The sequence below is a fragment of the Ailuropoda melanoleuca genome, chromosome 5 (genome assembly GCF_002007445.2).
Source record: "Ailuropoda melanoleuca isolate Jingjing chromosome 5, ASM200744v2, whole genome shotgun sequence".
NCBI lineage: Eukaryota > Metazoa > Chordata > Mammalia > Carnivora > Ursidae > Ailuropoda > Ailuropoda melanoleuca.
In genome coordinates this window covers 30,600,601-30,618,401 of record NC_048222.1, presented here as the reverse complement: position 1 = coordinate 30,618,401, position 17,801 = coordinate 30,600,601, and the positions used below count along the sequence as shown (strand labels likewise).

General features: G+C 47.8%; 1 protein-coding gene across 5 annotated transcripts; it reads right to left on the bottom strand.

Annotated features, from left to right (window-relative positions):
* Positions 1-493: 493 nt before the first annotated feature.
* Positions 494-17,693, bottom strand: ARMC12 (armadillo repeat containing 12). 5 transcript variants are annotated; one of them, XM_034660614.1, is made up of 7 exons: positions 13,853-16,103; positions 13,093-13,238; positions 12,745-12,879; positions 6,005-6,178; positions 5,663-5,734; positions 3,628-3,870; positions 494-1,329 (listed from the first exon to the last, which is right to left on the bottom strand). In XM_034660614.1, exons 1-7 carry the CDS (start codon positions 14,502-14,504, stop codon positions 1,324-1,326), a joined length of 1,428 nt encoding a protein of 475 aa, XP_034516505.1. In that variant the 5' UTR covers positions 14,505-16,103; the 3' UTR covers positions 494-1,323. The 5 variants fall into 5 exon arrangements, with proteins under 5 accessions (XP_034516505.1, XP_034516506.1, XP_019649748.1 ...); XM_019794189.2 differs by lacking the exon at positions 494-1,329 and adding an exon at positions 17,575-17,693 and having other exon boundaries at positions 1,959-3,870; positions 13,853-14,942; XM_034660612.1 differs by lacking the exon at positions 494-1,329 and having other exon boundaries at positions 1,959-3,870.
* Positions 17,694-17,801: the final 108 nt, after the last annotated feature.

The following is a 17,801-nucleotide window of genomic DNA, read 5'->3' as shown; positions in this document are numbered from 1 at the left end:
GTTCCACTCTCATGACAGTACAACTTTTCTGCCATCTGGTGAGCCATAGGCTGTGTTCTCAACAAGGTCTGGATTTCAGCTTTAGTGGGGGTGGGGGCTGTCTCTTCCTTGGGTGCCCTATCCTAAGTCTCAATCCTGGGGCTAGGGGCTGCTCCTACATCTAAAATTCATGTATTCTTTACTCCTTACTAACCAAGTCTTTTGTTACTGTAATCCCCTGTTGTCATAAATAATTATATTAAAATTTCCCTTTTCAAATCACTATGTGGTTTCTCTCTCTCGATTGGACCCAGATTGACACACTAAGTTTGGTCATAGTTTGTTACACAGCAACAAATAAACAAACCACCCCTCCCCATCTCCTTGCCCACTGCCAACTCCCTTTTCATTACCATCAGCCAATTGTTATCATGTGCCTACACACATTGAAGGCTCTTCCTTCAAGGCTTTTATAAGGAGTCAGATATGAACTACTACAAAAAGGAGAACAAAGTTTGTAACATCGAAGATTTAATTTGCCAAATGCTAAATGGAAGGTACAGATATGAAGTGCTGCAGGAAGCAGCAAAGGCTGGTTGGAGAAAGCTCGAGGCTGCAGTAGGACGTAATTCAACTCTGAAGACACTATAGGATACAGCCCAGTGGAAAAGAGAGAAGGGTGTTGTAGCCAGGGGGAGCATTGTATCAAAAGCTTAGAGGCAAGACCCCACGTGGTAGGATTAGGTCCGCAGTGGCTACTAGTTCACTCCAGTTTGGCTGGAGAAGAGATTTCATATGGTAGGCTAGTGGCAAACAATATACCCAGATCCTTAAATACAAAGCTAATTCATTTGGTGTTAACATGTTAAAAAAGCGGGGGGGGGGGACAGGAACCACGTTTTTGAGGACAAAACTCAACCTACTTTTGTTGTAAGTACAATTATACTTCTCAGATCATGAGACTTAGCTTTGGGGCTGAGAAGAAGTTCACCATGACAGTAGGAAACCCCTGCATGTTTTTGAGGATGATGCAATATGGGGCTCTGAGATTAGCCTGGAGTGTGTTGGGCTGGAGAGAATGGAGAACAGAAGTAGAAAACGATACCCAAAAGTACTGATGTAGGGGATAGGGTAGCAGCAGTGGAAAATGAAGAACTTGGATAGATGTGGGATGCTCAGAATGGCTGGTTGGATGTGGTAGAGAGAAGTTGAAGGTGTGGCCCAATACTTAGCTGGTGACATGGGAACACACGGAGCTGGATGAGGGGTGGATAGGATGATGCTGGCTTTTGGCAAGTTCCATTGGGGTGACTGCAGTGTGTCCAAGAAGCAGGAAGGGTAGCCTCACGCCTGAAATCAAGAGAGAGACAAGGGCTGAGGATTCAGATTGGGTAGTGATGTCCACTCAGGGTGACAAGTCAAACTTTGGGAGATGGCGATGAAGTCCTGGGTCAGGAATTCAGTGGGGACAAATGTCCTCAAGTAGTCCAGTCCTAAATGGACCCCTAAAAGCTAGAAGCTCTGTCTTTTTCAACTGCCACAGATTTTGGCTTAGAATCCACGGTCCACTCCCAGGGGGCTCAGGTCAAGGAATAGGAAAGCAAAATGCCCAAGACTAGGAGGTTTTAACCATATTTCTGCCCTAGACCAGTCATGTAACCTTGAGCAAGTACCTTCCCTCTTTGGGTTTGTTTTTTCCTTCAGCAAAATGCCAGGGTTGGCCTTGGACTAGACTGCGGTTTTTAAATCCTGCCTCTGAAGAACAACAGGGTTCCATAGCTGGACCCACATGTTCTTCCTCCTAAATCAAGTAGTAGCAGATGGAACAGCTCCAATTTTGGGGTTTTCTCCATAAAGTTTTCTTTTTTCCTTTTCTTTTTCTTTCTTTCTTTTTTTTTTTTAAGATTTTATGTATTTATTTGACAGAGAAAGTGAGAGAGCACAAGCAGGGATAAAAGGGGGAACAGTAGAGGGAGAGGGAGAAGCAGGCTCCCTGCCTAGCAGGGAACCTAATGCAGGGCTCGATCCCAGGACCCTGAGTTCATGACCTGAGCCAAAGGCAGATGCTTAACCATCTGAGCCACGCAGGCGCCCTTCCATAAGGTTTTCTTAAACCATTAGTAACCACTACTGTCTGTTTCCAGCAAGGGCTCACAGATAACACAATAAATGAACACGTGGGAAATGCAATGAAAATAGGTGAACTACGGGCGCCTGGGTGGCACAGCGGTTAAGCATCTGCCTTCGGCTCAGGGCGTGATCCCGGCGTTGTGGGATCGAGCCCCACATCAGGCTCCTCCACTATGAGCCTGCTTCTTTCTCTCCCACTCCCCCTGCTTGTGTTCCCTCTCTCGCTGGCTGTCTCTATGTCTGTCGAATAAATAAATAAAATCTTAAAAAAAAAAAAGAAAATAGGTGAACTAAGGAACATCTGAGAATAGGTGACCCTATTTGGTTTGACAGTATTTTTGTTTCTAGAGACTTCACGGTTATGGTTTTATATTACTCACACAGTCACTCTGGTTTCTAAAGCTAAATTCCAGTGGCATTTCAGGGTGCTTCATAGAGGGTTCTGGGACTCCCCAGTGCCCGTAACCCAAAGAGACTGGAAAGACATCAGACTCAGTGCTCTAAGGACCTTTCCAGTGCTAATCTTTCACTCTCTCAATAGTTGACCTTTGATGAATACCGTCTGCAGGCGGAACACTGTGCCTTACATTCACCAACCCCTATAATCCCCACAGAATCCTCTCAACAGCCTCATGATGTAAGTACTATTATTATATTCATTTTACAGGTGAGGGGAGGACTGAAGCTCAAATAGGGGAAATGGCTTGCTCAAGGTCACACAGCTAGTAAGCGACAGAGCTGGGATTTGAACCTGGGAGCCCAATTCCAGAGCTCTCACTCTCCCAGTATGCCTACAGTTTCTGTCATTAATGCTGTCATCAAATACTCTCAGTTCTTCCTTGGACACATGGTAAGACTCATCTTTCCTACCCCCTTTGGCTGGTGAGATGTGAGCAGAAGTAGCGAGCATCAATTCTGGTGTAACTTTTAAGAGCCAGGGATCACAGCCACATTCCCTTTTCCTTCTCTAGGAGTTGCAGATATACAATAAAAGCCACTCTCAGCCTTGGTCGCTGAGAGAAGATGACTTGGAAAAGACACCTGCCGCCCCCCAGCTGACCTGCTAGGGGCTATGATAAATAACCTGGTCATTTTTTACCACTAAGATTCGGAGGTTGTTTGTTACGGTGGCACAGCCTAGCCCATCCTGACTCCTGCTGATTATCTTTGGCCTCAGTCCCCAAACATGCCTTCTCTCTGAAACTCCCTTAAAGCATTGGCTCCACATTCAAATTTGGAAAGCAGCAAGAGGAGAAGGGAATCTGTCTCCTACACAGGGAAGTGGGGATGTCTTTGGGGAGATGCGCCCATGCTTTGCCGTGCTCTGGGGATAACGCTGGATGAAGTCCACACCCAGCCCCTGGAAGGCCCTAGACAGAAACTGCTTCAAGCTTTTCTCCCATAGTCATTTATTGGCTCTCCTTAATTTTATTCCCCGCTATTAAAGTAGGAATGACTGGGCCGGCAGGAGGAGGGCCGGACTCCCACATCCTGGGAGCACTGCAGGCTGACTATGACCTTGCAGGCCTGGATCTGAACCTCCTCCTCAGGGTGGATGACCAGGGCAAGCAGCCGGTCTGCCAGTCGTGACTCATCCCCAAAAAGAGCTTCATGCAGAGACTGTTCATTGTAATGCCACTTCACGGCCCGGTAGTGGGGTGAATTCCGGCCCTCACTTAGCCGCTCAGCAAACACCAGGACCTCAAACAGCAGACTCCCTGGCTGGGTGGACTGAAACAGGTTCAGGAAGTTGGAGTGCACCTATGACGGGAGTAGAGAGACAATGGTAAAGAAATCCAAGACAAGTTCTTAAGTTCTTCCATCTTCCTATTGCCTCAACTCCCTAGCACACCTAAGTTTCAGATTCAACTGTATAGAAAATTTTTAATTTTCCTCTCATTATCATTCTCTAACATAATTGCACTGTGGTCATAAAACATGAGAGATACAATCATTTGTTGAGTCACACATTAAAGCTTAGCGTGTGGTTGATTTTTATAAGTATTTTGTGTGTTTGAGATGAATATACACTTACTAAGTGTAAAGTGTCCTAGGTGTGCCAATGGCTGAAGCTCATTTATATTATCCACAGCAAATATACCCTTACTGGTTTTAGGTTTTTATGGTAATTGCTGAAAAAAGAAATCTCCCAAATCTTCCACTGTGATGGTAAGTGTGTCAATTTTTCCTTATAATTATTCAGCCATAAGAAAGAAGAAAATCCTGCCATTTGTGACAACATGGAGGACATTATACTAAGGGAGATAGCCAAAAGAGAAAGACAAATACTGCATGGTATCACTTATTGGTGGAACCTAAAAAAAAAAAAAAGTCATACTCAAAAACAGAGTAGAAAAGTGGTTGCTGGGGCTGGTGGTGTAGAAGAAATATGGAGACATTGGTACAAGGGTATAAACTTTCAGCCATAAGATGAATAAGGTCTGGGGGCGCCCGGGTGGCTCCGTCAGTTGAGCGTTCGACTCTTGATTTTGGTTGAGGTCATGATCTCAGCGTCCTGAGATGGAGTCCTGTGTTGGGAGCTGTGCTGGCTGTAGAGCCTGCTTGAGATTCTCTCTCTCCCTCTACCCCTCCCCCTCCCCCTGCTGCTTGCTCTCTCTCTCTCTTAAAAAAAAAGATGAATAAAGGCTGCAGATCTAACAGAAAACATAGTGACTATAGTTAATAACACTCTATTAGATCATTGAAATTTGTTAAGAGTAGAACTTAAATGTTCTCACACACACAAAAAGATAAATATGTGGAAGTGATGGATGTATCAATCAACTAGATGGTCAAAATACTTTCACCACATACGTGTGTGTGTGTGTGTGTGTATAAGCACCATTATGTACGCTTTAAATATTTTACAAATTTGTCTCTCCGTTATACCTCGCTAAAATGGAAAAAAAAATCTCTTGCAAAGCTATCAAATTTTGCCATACAAATTTTGAGGTTATGTTATTAGGTTCATATATGTTTAGAGTTCCTTTATCTGTCTGAACCATTATTTTTTTTTTAAAGATTTTATTTATTTATTTGACAGAGGTAGAGACAGCCAGCGAGAGAGGGAACACAAGCAGGGGGAGTGGGAGAGGAAGAAGCAGGCTCATAGCGGAGGAGCCTGATGTGGGGCTCGATCCCATAACGCCAGGATCACGCCCTGAGCCAAAGGCAGACGCTAAACAACTATGCCACCCAGGTGCCCCCTGTCTGAACCATTATTATGTAGTGACCCTGTCTATTCCTAATAATGGGTTTTGTTACAAGTAATTTTTTTCTAATATGAAAATACCTACACTTACTTTTGTTTTGTCACCTGGTTTCCTGACTCTCAGTTCAGAAGGCCCCATAAAAGAGAATCCCCCTCTGAACAAAATGAATTCTTATTCTATTGGGAGAATGGAAGAGGGCATAGTTTTCAATATATCTAGTGCAAAGGGGAAGAGAAACAAGACAATCTTGTTAGGGCTAAGTCTGCCTGGGGAATCCATGATTCTTCCTTCCCTAATATCTGAGTTGGTATCCATTAACCTTTCTTTAGTTCCTTTCTCACCTGGCAGTTGAGAATATCATACAGAAGGTCGTTCTTCTGTGCTAGGTAGCTCAACAATCGTATGGCTTGCACCTGAACAAAAGAAAGAGTATATTACATGGTGCACTGAGTGTTATACGCAACTAATGATTCATCGAACTTTACATCAGAATCCAGGGATGTACTGTATGGTGACTAACATAATAAAAAAACACATTAAAATGAATAAAAGAAAGAGTAAAGCATGAGAAGGCAGGTGAATGTGGGCCTGAGCAGGGAAAGCACAAATCTCTACTCCTCCCTCTAGGTGCTGTGCCAGCACTGGTCAGGAGGGACAGGGCCTGGGCCATGGTCCTTAGGCACCTGTGCCAGGATATAGTCTGACTGCAGGATCTCCATCAAGGCAGGCATCACCCGTCGCAGCTGTGGATGGACATAGTCGGGCAGCGGGAGGCTGTTGAGGAGTCGGAGGCCTGCAACGTGCAGCTCCGAATCCCAGACGGTGGAGATCAGTTCCAGTACCTTGATGGTGTGTTCCTGGCAGGGGGAGAGGGGGTGGGGGGGAAAGGGTCGGCTTTTATGTGGTGATCCCCAACACTATCCCAGACTTTGCCCTCTTTGTTCATTCTTCCCTGCCCTTACCCATGATGCCTGACCCCAAACCCAGTAGACAACTCCCTCTAACTTACACTCTCAACATTACTTGACCTAGTTGTCCACACCTACCTCCTTTCTGCACCTGGTTTCTCTTCCATAGACTTCTTTCCTGGTTCTTCTGCCCAACCTCTTCTTCTCTATCTTTCTCACTCCCTTAGTGATAGCGTCCAGACTTGGTGTTAAATACTGTTGATGCTGATGCCTTTCAAATTTCTGTGTCTAGCCCAGACCTCTCCCTGAACTCCAGACTCATTTATTCCGGTGCCAATTCCACTTCTTCCCAGAATGCTTTTTTCTTTTTTTTAAGATTTTATATTTGTGCAATCTCTACACCCGATGTGGGGCTCAAACTCACAACTCCAAGATCGAGAGTTGCATGTTCCACTGATTGAGCCAGCCAGGCGCCCCTTCTCAGAATGCCCACTAGACCTCTCCGAGTTAACACATCCCCAGCCCTCAAACCTGTTTCTCCCACCACCTTCCCTGTCTCTGCTTTTGGTCATACCTCCCTTCCAGCTACTCAGGTCAAAAATCTGTGGTCCTCTTTAACTACTCTGTTTTTCCTTACACTGCTGTTCTAGTCCTTCGGCAAATCCTGTCAGCTCTACCTTCAAAATCTGTTAACAGTCAAGCTGCTTCTACCACCCTGTTCCAAGCCACCATCAGTTCTCACCTGGACTTCAGCAATAGCCACCTGTCTTCCTGCTTCCATCCTCCCCCCTGCATCTATTTTCAGAACAGCAAACATGTTAGACACGTCACTCTTTTGCTCAAGTCCCTAGTTCGTTCAGGGTAAGAGCTAAAGTCCTTACAGTGGCTTACAGGGTCCAATCTGCTCTGCCCCTCTCGACTCACAAATTCTTTGACCTCATCTTCTATTCTCTTCTTTGCTCCCACGGTGGCCATCACAATGGTCTCTTAGTCATTCTTTGAGCATGCCAAGTACACACTTCTCCTGTTTTTGCACAGGCTGTTTTCTCTTAGAATGCTCTCCCTCCAAATCATCAGAGCTCACTCTCTTACCTCCTTCAAGACTTTGCTTTAATGTCACCTTCCCAGTAATGCCTTCCCCGACCACCCCTTTAAGATGGCAGCCACTCCCCACCCAGCCTGCCTTACCCTCCATCTTTATTTCATTCTTCTCCACAGCACTGTCACAGGCAACACACTTTTTATTTTGGAACTTTTTATTTTCAAATAATTATAAATTCTCAGGAAGTTAAAAAATAGCCCAGGGACATCCTGTGGGCTCTTCACCCAGATTCCCTCAATGGTTACACCTTATGCAGTTAAAATATCAACACTAGGAAATTTGTATTGGTACAAGGCGTGTGCACAGTCTTTGCCACTTTGTCATGTATGTAGATTCCTGTGACCACCACTATCAACAGACGCTTCCATCAGAGTTGTCCCATCACGACGGAGATCTCCCTCACGGGACTCCATATAGTTACATTTCCCCCTCCCCACCAAAACCAGCCCTAAACATTGGTAACCATTCATCTGTTTTCCACCTCTATAACTTTGTCACTTTGAGAATGTTACAGAAGTACAGTCCTACTTTGTAACCTTCTGAGATCGGTTTTTCACTCAGTAGAATGCCCTTGAGATCCAAGTTGTTGTATCAATAGTTCATTCCCCTTTATTTCTGAGGAGTGTTCCATGGTAGGGATTAGCACAGTTTAACCATTTATCTATCTAGAGACATTTTGGCTGTTTCTGTTTTTTTTTTTTTTAAGATTTTATTTATTTATTCGACAGAGATAGAGACAGCCAGCAAGAGAGGGAACACAAGCAGGGAGAGTGGGAGAGGAAGAAGCAGGCTCATAGCGGAGGAGCCTGATGTGGGGCTCGATCCCAGAACGCCGGGATCACGCCCTGAGCTGAAGGCAGATGCTTAACTGCTGTGCCAGCCAGGCGCCCCTGTTTCTGGTTTTTGACTATTACAAGCGAAGTGGCTACAAATGATTGAGAACCGGCTTTTGTTCAGAGATGTTTTCATTTCTCTAGGATAAATGCCTCAGAGTGCAACTGCTGAGTGTATGGTAAATGCATCGTGCGTTTTTTTGTTTTTAAGTAGACTCCATTTGTTGGAGCCCAACACAGGGGCCTGAACTTATGACCCTGAGATCAAGACCAGGGCTGAGATCAAGAGTCAGATGCTCAACTGACTGAGCCACCCAGGCACCCCAATAGTTCATCTTTTAAACAAACTGCCAAACTATTTTCCGGAGCGGGTGCTGTACCATTTTACATTCCCACCAGCAGCATACGAGAGAGCCCATTTCTATCTTCACCAGCGTTTGGTATTGTCACAAATTTTGAGTTTGGAGCATTTAATAGGAGTCTAGTGCGATATCATTGTGGTGATAATTTGCATTTCCCTAATGTCTACCGATGTTAAACATCTTTTCATGGGTTTATTTGCAACTTGTAGATCTTTTTTTTTTTTTTTTAAGATTTTATTTATTTATTTGACAGAGATAGAGACAGCCAGCGAGAGAGGAAACACAAGCAGGGGGAGTGGGAGAGGAAGAAGCAGGCTCATAGCGGAGGAGCCTGGTGTGGGGTTCGATCCCAAAACGCCAGGATCACGCCCTGAGCCGAAGGCAGACGCTTAACCTCTATGCCACCCAGGCGCCCCAGCTTGTAGATCTTTTTCAGTGAAGTATCTCCACGTCTTTTGCCCATTTTCTAATTGGATTTTTTAAAATATTGAGTTTTGAGATCTCTTTATATGATCCAAATAGGAATCCTTTGTCAGATATGTGCTTTGCAAATATTTCCTCCCTGTCTGCAGCTTGTCTTTTCATCCTCTTAAGAGGGTCCTCCACGAGGCATTTTAGTTTTGATGAACAATGTATCCATTTTTTCTCTTATAGATCATGCTTTTGGTGTTATTTCTAAGAATTCTTCATCAAGCACTAAGTCCCAAAGATTTTCTCTTTTGAAACTGTACCACCATGCACACACCAGCTTCCTTACAGCCCGACTTTGTTTTTCTCCCCTGCACTTGTTACGTGAAACATACTATATATTTCACTAATTTGTGCATTGTCTGCCTTGCCCGGTTAGAATATAAGTTTCCCCTGGGAAAGGGATCTTTCCTGCTCCCTGTTGCATCCCCAGTATCTAAACACAAAGTAAGTGTGAAAGATACATCTGTTGAATGAACAAAGGGATCTTGGCTTCTGAGATGCAAGATGCTTGGACTGAGAGATTACCAAAGACAGATAACCCCACAAGCTGTATTTCTGTGAGCCATGTAAGAGGGCTAGAACCCCGGAGTGAGGATCACAGCATTCCCATTAGTACCAGTTTCTGCCTGCCCCAACCACTTGCTGTCCGCTAAGACCTGAAGGACAAGTAAGAGTTAGTCTGGAGTGGCGTTTCAGGCAGAGGGAACAGCAGGTGCAAGGGCCAGGGAGTGGGAGAGCATGAAACATACAGTGTGAATGGCTAGGGCTGGGGCAAGGAGGTGGAGAACTCTCCTCTTTATGCTGAGAGCCCTGAGGAATACCAAGCAAGGGGTTGATGGGATCAGATCCCTCTGGACAGAGTGGTCTGACTTAGGGAATGGGGGCAAGGTCCATTTTGGACATGCTAGGTTAGACGGCCCCTAGGATGTCTAAGTGGAGCCGCTGGCCCTGGGTCTGGGGTCTGGGGGGGTTCCCAGATTATGGACAGAGATGCAGGAAAGCACATCTACATGAAAACTGAGGCCAGGAGTGGCTGCTTTTACCCAGAGAGAGAACAGGGATTGGGTTCTCAGGATACCCTGGGGGAACTGTTACCCAGGCCCGCGGCATCAGAATCTCCTGAAAGTCTTGTGAAAAACCTAGCTCCCCTGCTGAACTAGACTCTCTAGGTGTGGGGCCCTGAAATCTTCATTTTTAACCAGCTCTGCAGGCATTTCTGATATGCTTAAGAATTACAAACTTAGGGAAACTCAGAGGGCTAAGGGATACAGTAGAGACGACCAGCAAGTGGAGACCCAGAGACCTTTTTATTCCCCCCCCAATTTTTTTTCTTTCTTTCTTCCTTCTTTTTCTTTCTTTCTTTCTTTCTTTTTCTTTCTTTCTTTCTTTCTTTTTCTTTCTTTCTTTCTTTTCTTCCTTCCCTTTCCTTCCTTTTTCTCTCTCTCTCTCTCTTTCTTTCTTTTGATTTTTAAATAGGCTTCACGCTTAACATGGGGCTTGAACTCACAACCCCGAGATCCAGAGTTGCATACTCTGAGCCAGCCAGGTGCCCCTCTCCAAAAAAGTTTAATGCAAAAAATTGAAAGTGTGAAAACACTAACTTTTGGGGAGAAATATAATGCAATGGGAACAAACACGCAGACTTAGCTGGTAGAGGGTGTAAACTGATACAACCCTTCTTGAAAAATTAGGCATACCTTTTTATCCAGCCATCCCACTCCTGCATAAGGATCCTAGAGAAAGTCTCCTATATCCTCAAGGGAGAGGCACACAAGAACACTCATGGCACAATGTGGAAACAATTTCAGTGCCTACCTATGGGCAAATGGATAAATAAAATTGCAGGATATTCATGAACTAGGATACTACACAGCAGTGACAAACAAGGAAACAGAGCTCTCCACACCAATAAAGGTGAATCTTTCAATGGGCGGGGGGGGAAGGCAAACCACAGACTACAAACTGCATACTTCCAGGTATATGGAGCTTAAAAACATCCCAAACTACATTTGGCCTACTCATTTATTATCTGGCTTGCCTTGCTAGAATATGATACCTCAATATATGACAGAACTAAGCAGAATAGCAAGGAAATGATGCACAAAATGCAGGAAATAATTGCCTCTGTTTGGGGGAGAGTTTGGGATTGGGGAGGGGCATCTGGAACATCTAACCTGTTGGTCACGTTCTATTTCTCAGCCATGCGTTTTGTTTTATAGTTCTTTCTACTGTACGCGTATAAAATGTAAGTTTTCAATATGTTACTCATGTTTAATTCAGGAGAGACCATTTGCTAGAGAGAAATTTGGAAGTCAAGGAAGGAAGAGGGGTTCTTTTTTGGGGGGGTTGCTTTTTAAGATTGGAAGGATTAGAGCATGTTGAATACTGATGGGAAAGAGTGGGGGAGAAGGCCATATCAGACGAAGAGGCTAATTAAAGAGAGAGGCCATTAAAGAAGGGGATGGGATCCAGGACGGAGACTAACGTTGACCCTAGACAGGAAGAAAGCCATTTTTTCATAGCATCAGCAGGAAAGGATGCATGTGGAAACAGGTAAGCCTGGGAATATTTCGCGGCTTATAGTTTCTCTACCTGGTGGTAGTGAAGGCATCAGTGGCCCAGCCACCAGTATCAGACCAACACAGCATGGGGGGGGGGGAGGTGTGCGTATCTGATCCTTGTCCCTGGTTCTAGGCACAGGGCTACTAAAATCCTTGCACTTGCAGGGCGCCGGGGTGGCACAGTTGGTTGGGCATCCGACTCTTGGTTTCAGCTCAGGTCGCACTCTCAGAATCCTGAGCACAGGACAGAGTCGGCTTGAGATTCTCTGCCTCTCCTTCCCACTGCCGCTCCCTTCTATTCTCTAAAATAAATAAAATCTTTCAAAAAATTGCAATTGCCTGATAGAAGGGCCTTTTGTTATTCATAATAAGCTCCTATCCCTTACCCCTGAGCTTATGCTGATTAGGTGACTCTTGGTGGATGGTAGACAAGCTTCCACATGGGGGCGCTAGTGGCCAGAAGGGCCAAGCCATGATTAGGGGGTTGAAGAAGGAAGAGAGGGGTTAGGGATTGAGTTCACTCACCAATGGCCAATGATTAATCAATTACGCCTACATAATGAAACCTCCATAAATGCCCCTAAACGCCAGTGCTCAGAGAAATCCGGGTTGGTGAACACATTAAGGTGCTCACCGGGCGGCTTGCCTAGAGAAGACCCAGAAGCTCTGCACCCTTTCCCCCCATACTTTCCCCATTGGTGTCGCAGAATTAGCTGGTATCAGAAAGAACTCAGTGCTTTCTGCTGTTGGGGGCTCAGAGATACCCCAGTTCAGTTTCGGCCTGGGATTCAAATATTTATGACCCTTGAGGAGGGTCTCACTTAATTACAAGGAGAAGTATATTTCTGGATTACAAACTCAGACCCACACAGCTTCTGGAAAACGACCATTTATCCTATGCCCATTAAAGAACCCATGGGGGGCGCCTGAGTGGCGCAGTCGTTAAGCGTCTGCCTTTGGCTCAGGGCATGATCCCAGCGTACTGGGATCAAGCCCCACATCAGGCTCCTCCGCTGGGAGCCTGCTTCTTCCTCTCCCACTCCCCCTGCTTGTGTTCCCTCTCTTGCTGGCTGTCTCTGTCAAATTAAAAAAAAAAAAAATCTTTAAAAAAAAAATAAATAAATAAAGAACCCATGGGCTATGGACATCCTGTGTGCTCTACCCCACCACTTGCCTCTGGGCTCACCTGGATTTTAAGCCTGAATTTTCTGATGCCCGAGAAAGCTTTAAGTGTGTTCAGAGCTTGGATTTTGACACTGTTGTCCTTGTCATCCAGCATGGAGCCCACCAAGTTGATGTCATCAGCAGTACAAGAGGAGGCCTGGGGTGGGCCAGGAGAGACAGAAGAGGCAGGAGAAGTGGGTGTCCTGGGCCCACCACCCCCCATGTCACCAAGACCCCTCAGCAAAAGCCCTCCCGCCCTCCGCCAGAGACACAGGTCCCAGGACAGAGTCTGGCCAGCCAAGGGGGGTAGGGATCGGTGTGGCCCCCAGGGCCGCCTGGCTGGCAGGGGCCCCCGCCGTCCTCCGCTCACCTCGGCCTCCAGCAAGTACACACAGCGCGTGATGCTGTGCAGGGTCATGCTCTTGGCGTACTCATCCTGCTTGGACCCCAGAGAGTTGAGGAGCCTCCGGAGCTCACCCGAGTCCCGCCCGTGCCGCTCGCGCTCCACTGCCAGGCCTAGACAGCCACCCCAGCCCGGTTCAGGCTGTGGACTCGGATGGGATCAAAGAACGGGGTTGGGAGGTGGGGGAGAGGGACCTGGGGACAAGGCTGCCTTGCCTTTTCTGCGGAGACCTGCTTGCTCCTGCAGGACCACCGGGTGCAGCTGAGCTGTGTGCGCGGCAGGAGGGGCGCTACGGCTAATGGCGTAGCATCCAGATCCTAAGTGTCCTAGGTTCGTATAATTACTGTAACAGTTTTCTGGCCCACAGCACTCGTGTGTGCTATTTTGTCATTATCAGTACATGGCAGTGCTACCCCAACAGATGGCAATGAAAAGTCTTGCAGAAGGGTGTCTTTTCTACTTTGCACAAAGTTGCCATGTGGACTAGCGGAGGCTCTGGCGCACAGGTGGCCCAACTTTCCCTTAGGGAGAACTGCTAATGCCAAGGCTCCAAGCAGGGGTATCCTGGGAGCTAGAGTGAAGGCAGAGTCTGGAGACCTGCCGGATGAGTCCTGAGGATCCCCTTGAGGGCCATCTACTCCCTGGGGACTCTAAGCTAGCATCTCTACAGTGGGCTTGAGGCAGACGGAAAAGAGAAAGGAAGGACAGAGGAACTTGAAGGAGTCACCTTTGGGCCCTCCCATACTGGAGGCCTCGGGAGCAGGTGCCTCCTGGGGCAGAGCCCTCTCCCCAGGGCCCGTACACTCACGGGCGATGCAGATGGGTGAGGCCGTGCAGAGGGGCGGTTGGCATTTGATGCCAGCCCTGATGGCCTTGTAGAGCAGGTAGATGAACCCAGCACCTGTGGCCAAGCCCACTACACCTTTGCGGATGTCCATTTGCCCCAGGTTCCGGGGGATGCTCATACCCATGTCGTCAGTGTGGCCTTGCGCCCGGGTGGGAGCTAGGCCCAAGGCACCTGGCAAGGGCCTTCTGGAACCAGGATACGGAATCAGAACCTGGGCAACAAAGGAAACTGGGGAAACGGTGGTGATCAGGAAACGGGGCAGCCAGGAGCGCTTGGAACAGGAGAAGGTTTGGCTCCAGAGGCTGTCAGAAAGGAAGCTTAAGACTCTAGGAGAATGAAAAGTCTTGCGGGGGAGGGCAGGAAGGTTCTTCACATCCTCTTTTCTTTGGGGGAGCCAGGTTCCTTGGGCCACAGCAGGCAGCCCTACAGGCTGCTTTCCTCCATTAGAGGGCAGCAGAGGCCAAATTTCTGGGCTGGTTCCTTCGGAAGTTTCTGGGAGGGGTGTTCGGGATGCGCCCCTTTGCAACACCATTCTCTCACTCCCTGGCCTCCCATCTTTGATTTCTTCGCCATAGATTCACTGCTGGGCCTCGGGGTGTTTCTGCAGGCAGGGCCCCTCTTCCACCAAGGGGAGCACTTTATAAAGTTTTGCAGTCCTCAGGCAAAACCATCATCTTCCAGCAACTGTAGTTCCCCTGTAGTGAGTAGTAAACTACCTATCTGGCCAGAAGCTCTTAAGGGGAGCTCTCTCTGCATCTCCAACGTCCAGTAGAGTCTTTCACGTAGTAGGTGCTCAAATCATGACTTCTGTCATCCTTTGAGGACTTGAGGGCAGAACCATGACAGAGAATCTGGGTACAGGGGCTCCAGGCCCATTTAACCAGTGTGACCCTGGAGAAGGAAGGGACTGCCCTTGCCTGGGTCACAATCTGTGACTGTCTGCCACCTGGGCGGATCCACGGTTACCATTCTGTAATTCCAGGATTACAATTTGGGTAGGTGAATGCCTTTACATGATGGGGGCCTAAATCTGGGAGTACCACAGTCCAGTGCCCGGCACCCTGCCCCACCCATCCCTACAGAATGAGATGAGGCCTGAGGCCTCCTGTGGAGTCAGAAAATGCCACCATCCCAGAAACATGAGAGTCCAGCTTTGGAGGACTTGGTCTCCTCTAATAGGTTGGGGCGGGTGAGAGCACACCCTCTCTCTTTCTCCCCTTCCCCGCTTGTCCCCATACCCTGTGGCCTTGCCTCCTTGTACAGAACAGGGAGGTGACAAGTCCTGAGCCAGGCTCAGGCCCAGAGCCAGCACAAAGCATCATTGTATCAGAATAGGGCTTCACCTGCCTGGCTTTGAGCCCCCGTTGGAAAGTTCTAGGTCCTGGGCTACACCTGGGCTTGAAGGAGGTGGGGAAATAGGGAAATAGCATCCTGGAGGCTGCTACAGCCAGCCAGGCCTGACTGCTCAGAGCCTTCACCCATCACACCCAGGCTGAAGGCAACACTCCCAGACGGCTGTTCTCTTCCTTTCCCCTCTACTGTCCTGGGCCCTCTCAAGGTCATTCGTAGCACGCTACCCCGCCCCAAGGTGGGGGACTACATGGATTCTGTGATGAGGAGTGACAGAGGCCTCAGGAAGTCTCTTGCTGCCATGGAACCACCTGTCATGCCCCGTGAACTGCAGGCAGGAAATGGCTGCCTGATGGGACTGCTTTAGGTTCTAAGGCTACTCCAGTGGATCTGAGGTAAGATCGTTCAGAGCACAGTTCCTGCCCTTCTCTGAGGTAGGACCCAGAACTGCTGGCCTCTCCAGTCCATGGACTTGATTCTGCAACCCTCATTTCCTAAGCAAATGCAGTGCTCACCTATTCTTTTAAGACTTCCAAAGGAAGAGTTCCTTCTTGGCTTTAACCTTCCTGCTACACCTAAAACCTACTTCTTTTGGTTCTGCTCTCAAATGATGCAGAGGGATGAAGAGGCAGAGGCCATCCCCAGAGGGACATTTCATTAGTACACAGCACAATGAAAAAACACAGAGGGAAGTCCACTTGTTGGGGTAAAGCCAATGACTGTCCCTTCTTGGGAGTGACTGCTTTTGATTTAGATGAGGTCTGTCTTATTTTGAGAAATTAAATGTGTTTTTTTTTTTAAGATTTTATTTATTTATTTGACAGAGATAGAGACAGCCAGAGAGAGAGGGAACACAAGCAGAGGGAGTGGGAGAGAAAGAAGCAGGCTCACAGCAGAGGAGCCCGATGTGGGGCTCGATCCCATAACGCCGGGATCACGCCCTGAGCCGAAGGCAGACGCTTAACCGCTGTGCCACCCAGGCGCCCCTATTTTGAGAATTAAAATGTACTTGCTTTTATGAAATGATGGTGCTAATGGATGGTGGTTGTGTTTTGAATGTTCTTAGGGTGCATAAATTAAAGCTGCAACTTTGCAGGAACGTGGCTTTCGTTTTCTTGCTTTGTTTCCTCTGTCAAATCCAAAGATCTGGAATCACCGACTAGAGAGAAGTCTGAGATTCCATATACACACAGTCAGCCGCCAAGTTTCTTGCCTGTCCTCACCAAGGCAAAAAGACCTGGGCTCCCAAGTACACACTTTTCTGTCACCTGCACTGGCTTTCTATTTTCAAAGAACCCATCATGGTAAGTGCAATTTAGTTTAGTGAAGGAGAGAGTGGGCTCTGGCCAGACTGCCAGGGTTCAAAACCAGTTCAGCCACTTTGTCCTCTCTTTGTACCTGACTTTCTACACCTGTAAAATGGGAATAATAATGTCTGCCTCATGGGGTTGTTTGTGATGATTAAGTACTTGAAACAGTACCCAGTACCCAGAGCCCATCAAATGTCAACTGTAATAATTACTATTACGAGCAGGTTTCACCTGGACAAAAAAGTTGGGTGTGGGAAAGCAGTGAGTACACAGATGGTGGGCCTCAATGACACCCCAAAAGACACATTATTCATCCCGTCTACCCCTCCCACTCTGCTCTTCTTGAGGCTAATCAATCTCAACAACCCTAACCCATTTAGTTGCCTTGAACAATTCTGGAGGCTTCTTAGAGGCCCTCCCCCAAATACTTAAACCAAGAAGGCTAGTCCCCTCAGCCCATTCCCCACCTATGAAACCCCAAACTACCAGGCTCTGGTAATGAGTGTTTCAGCCTAGTTAATTAGAAAAGCCTAAGATGCTATTGGGGGCCCACCCTGCAAGACACAGTGCTAGGCCCTTATGGTGGGTGACTCTGGAGGGGACCGTCGCTTGCTTGTATGCACAGGAAAAGCCAAGGGGAAATTAGCATATTCTATAATGACAAGCTGACTGGAGTCCCCGATGGGCTTGGGCTTGGGCAAATTCCATAATCTAAGCCTCAATTTCCTCCTTCGGAATACGGATCTATAGACACCTACAGGAAGTGCTGTCAGACTGAATGAGAGAACGTCTGTTGTGACTCTCGGTGAACAGGCTCAATCCATACGTGCGAGCTCCCCCCCGTAGAAAGCCAGAAAGTTAGGCGAAAGGCTGAGGGTGCCGCCCGTGCCCTGACGTGGACCCCACACTCTCGAGACCGTCCCTTCCCCAGCTGGCGCTTACCCCCGCCCGGGAACCAGATTCGGGGGCCTCTCGGTAGCTCGTTACTCCAGCGCTGACGTGGGGACGGGGAGAAACGCGGCGAAAGCACTGGGAGAGGCGCCCCCAGAGGAAGAGGCCCCGGTGGGGGGGGCGGAGGCCGCTCCTTTCCCCGCCCCGGGCCTCCCTCCCTCCAGCCCCCCCCCGGACTACCTCCTCCCCAGGCGCGCATCCGGCGGCGGGCACAGGAT

What these genes read in the sequence shown, in the direction of transcription:
- ARMC12 (XM_019794189.2), bottom strand. Translation starts at nt 14,504, where the DNA reads ATGGTGTTGCAAAGGGGCGCATCCCGAACACCCCTCCCAGAAACTTCC. An exon ending in CAGTATGGGAGGGCCCAAAG is followed by an intron (nt 13,239 to 13,852) that starts GTGACTCCTTCA and finishes GTGGCTGTCTAG; the next exon opens with GCCTGGCAGTGGAGCGCGAG. An exon ending in TGTACTTGCTGGAGGCCGAG is followed by an intron (nt 12,880 to 13,092) that starts GTGAGCGGAGGA and finishes GGCCCACCCCAG; the next exon opens with GCCTCCTCTTGTACTGCTGA.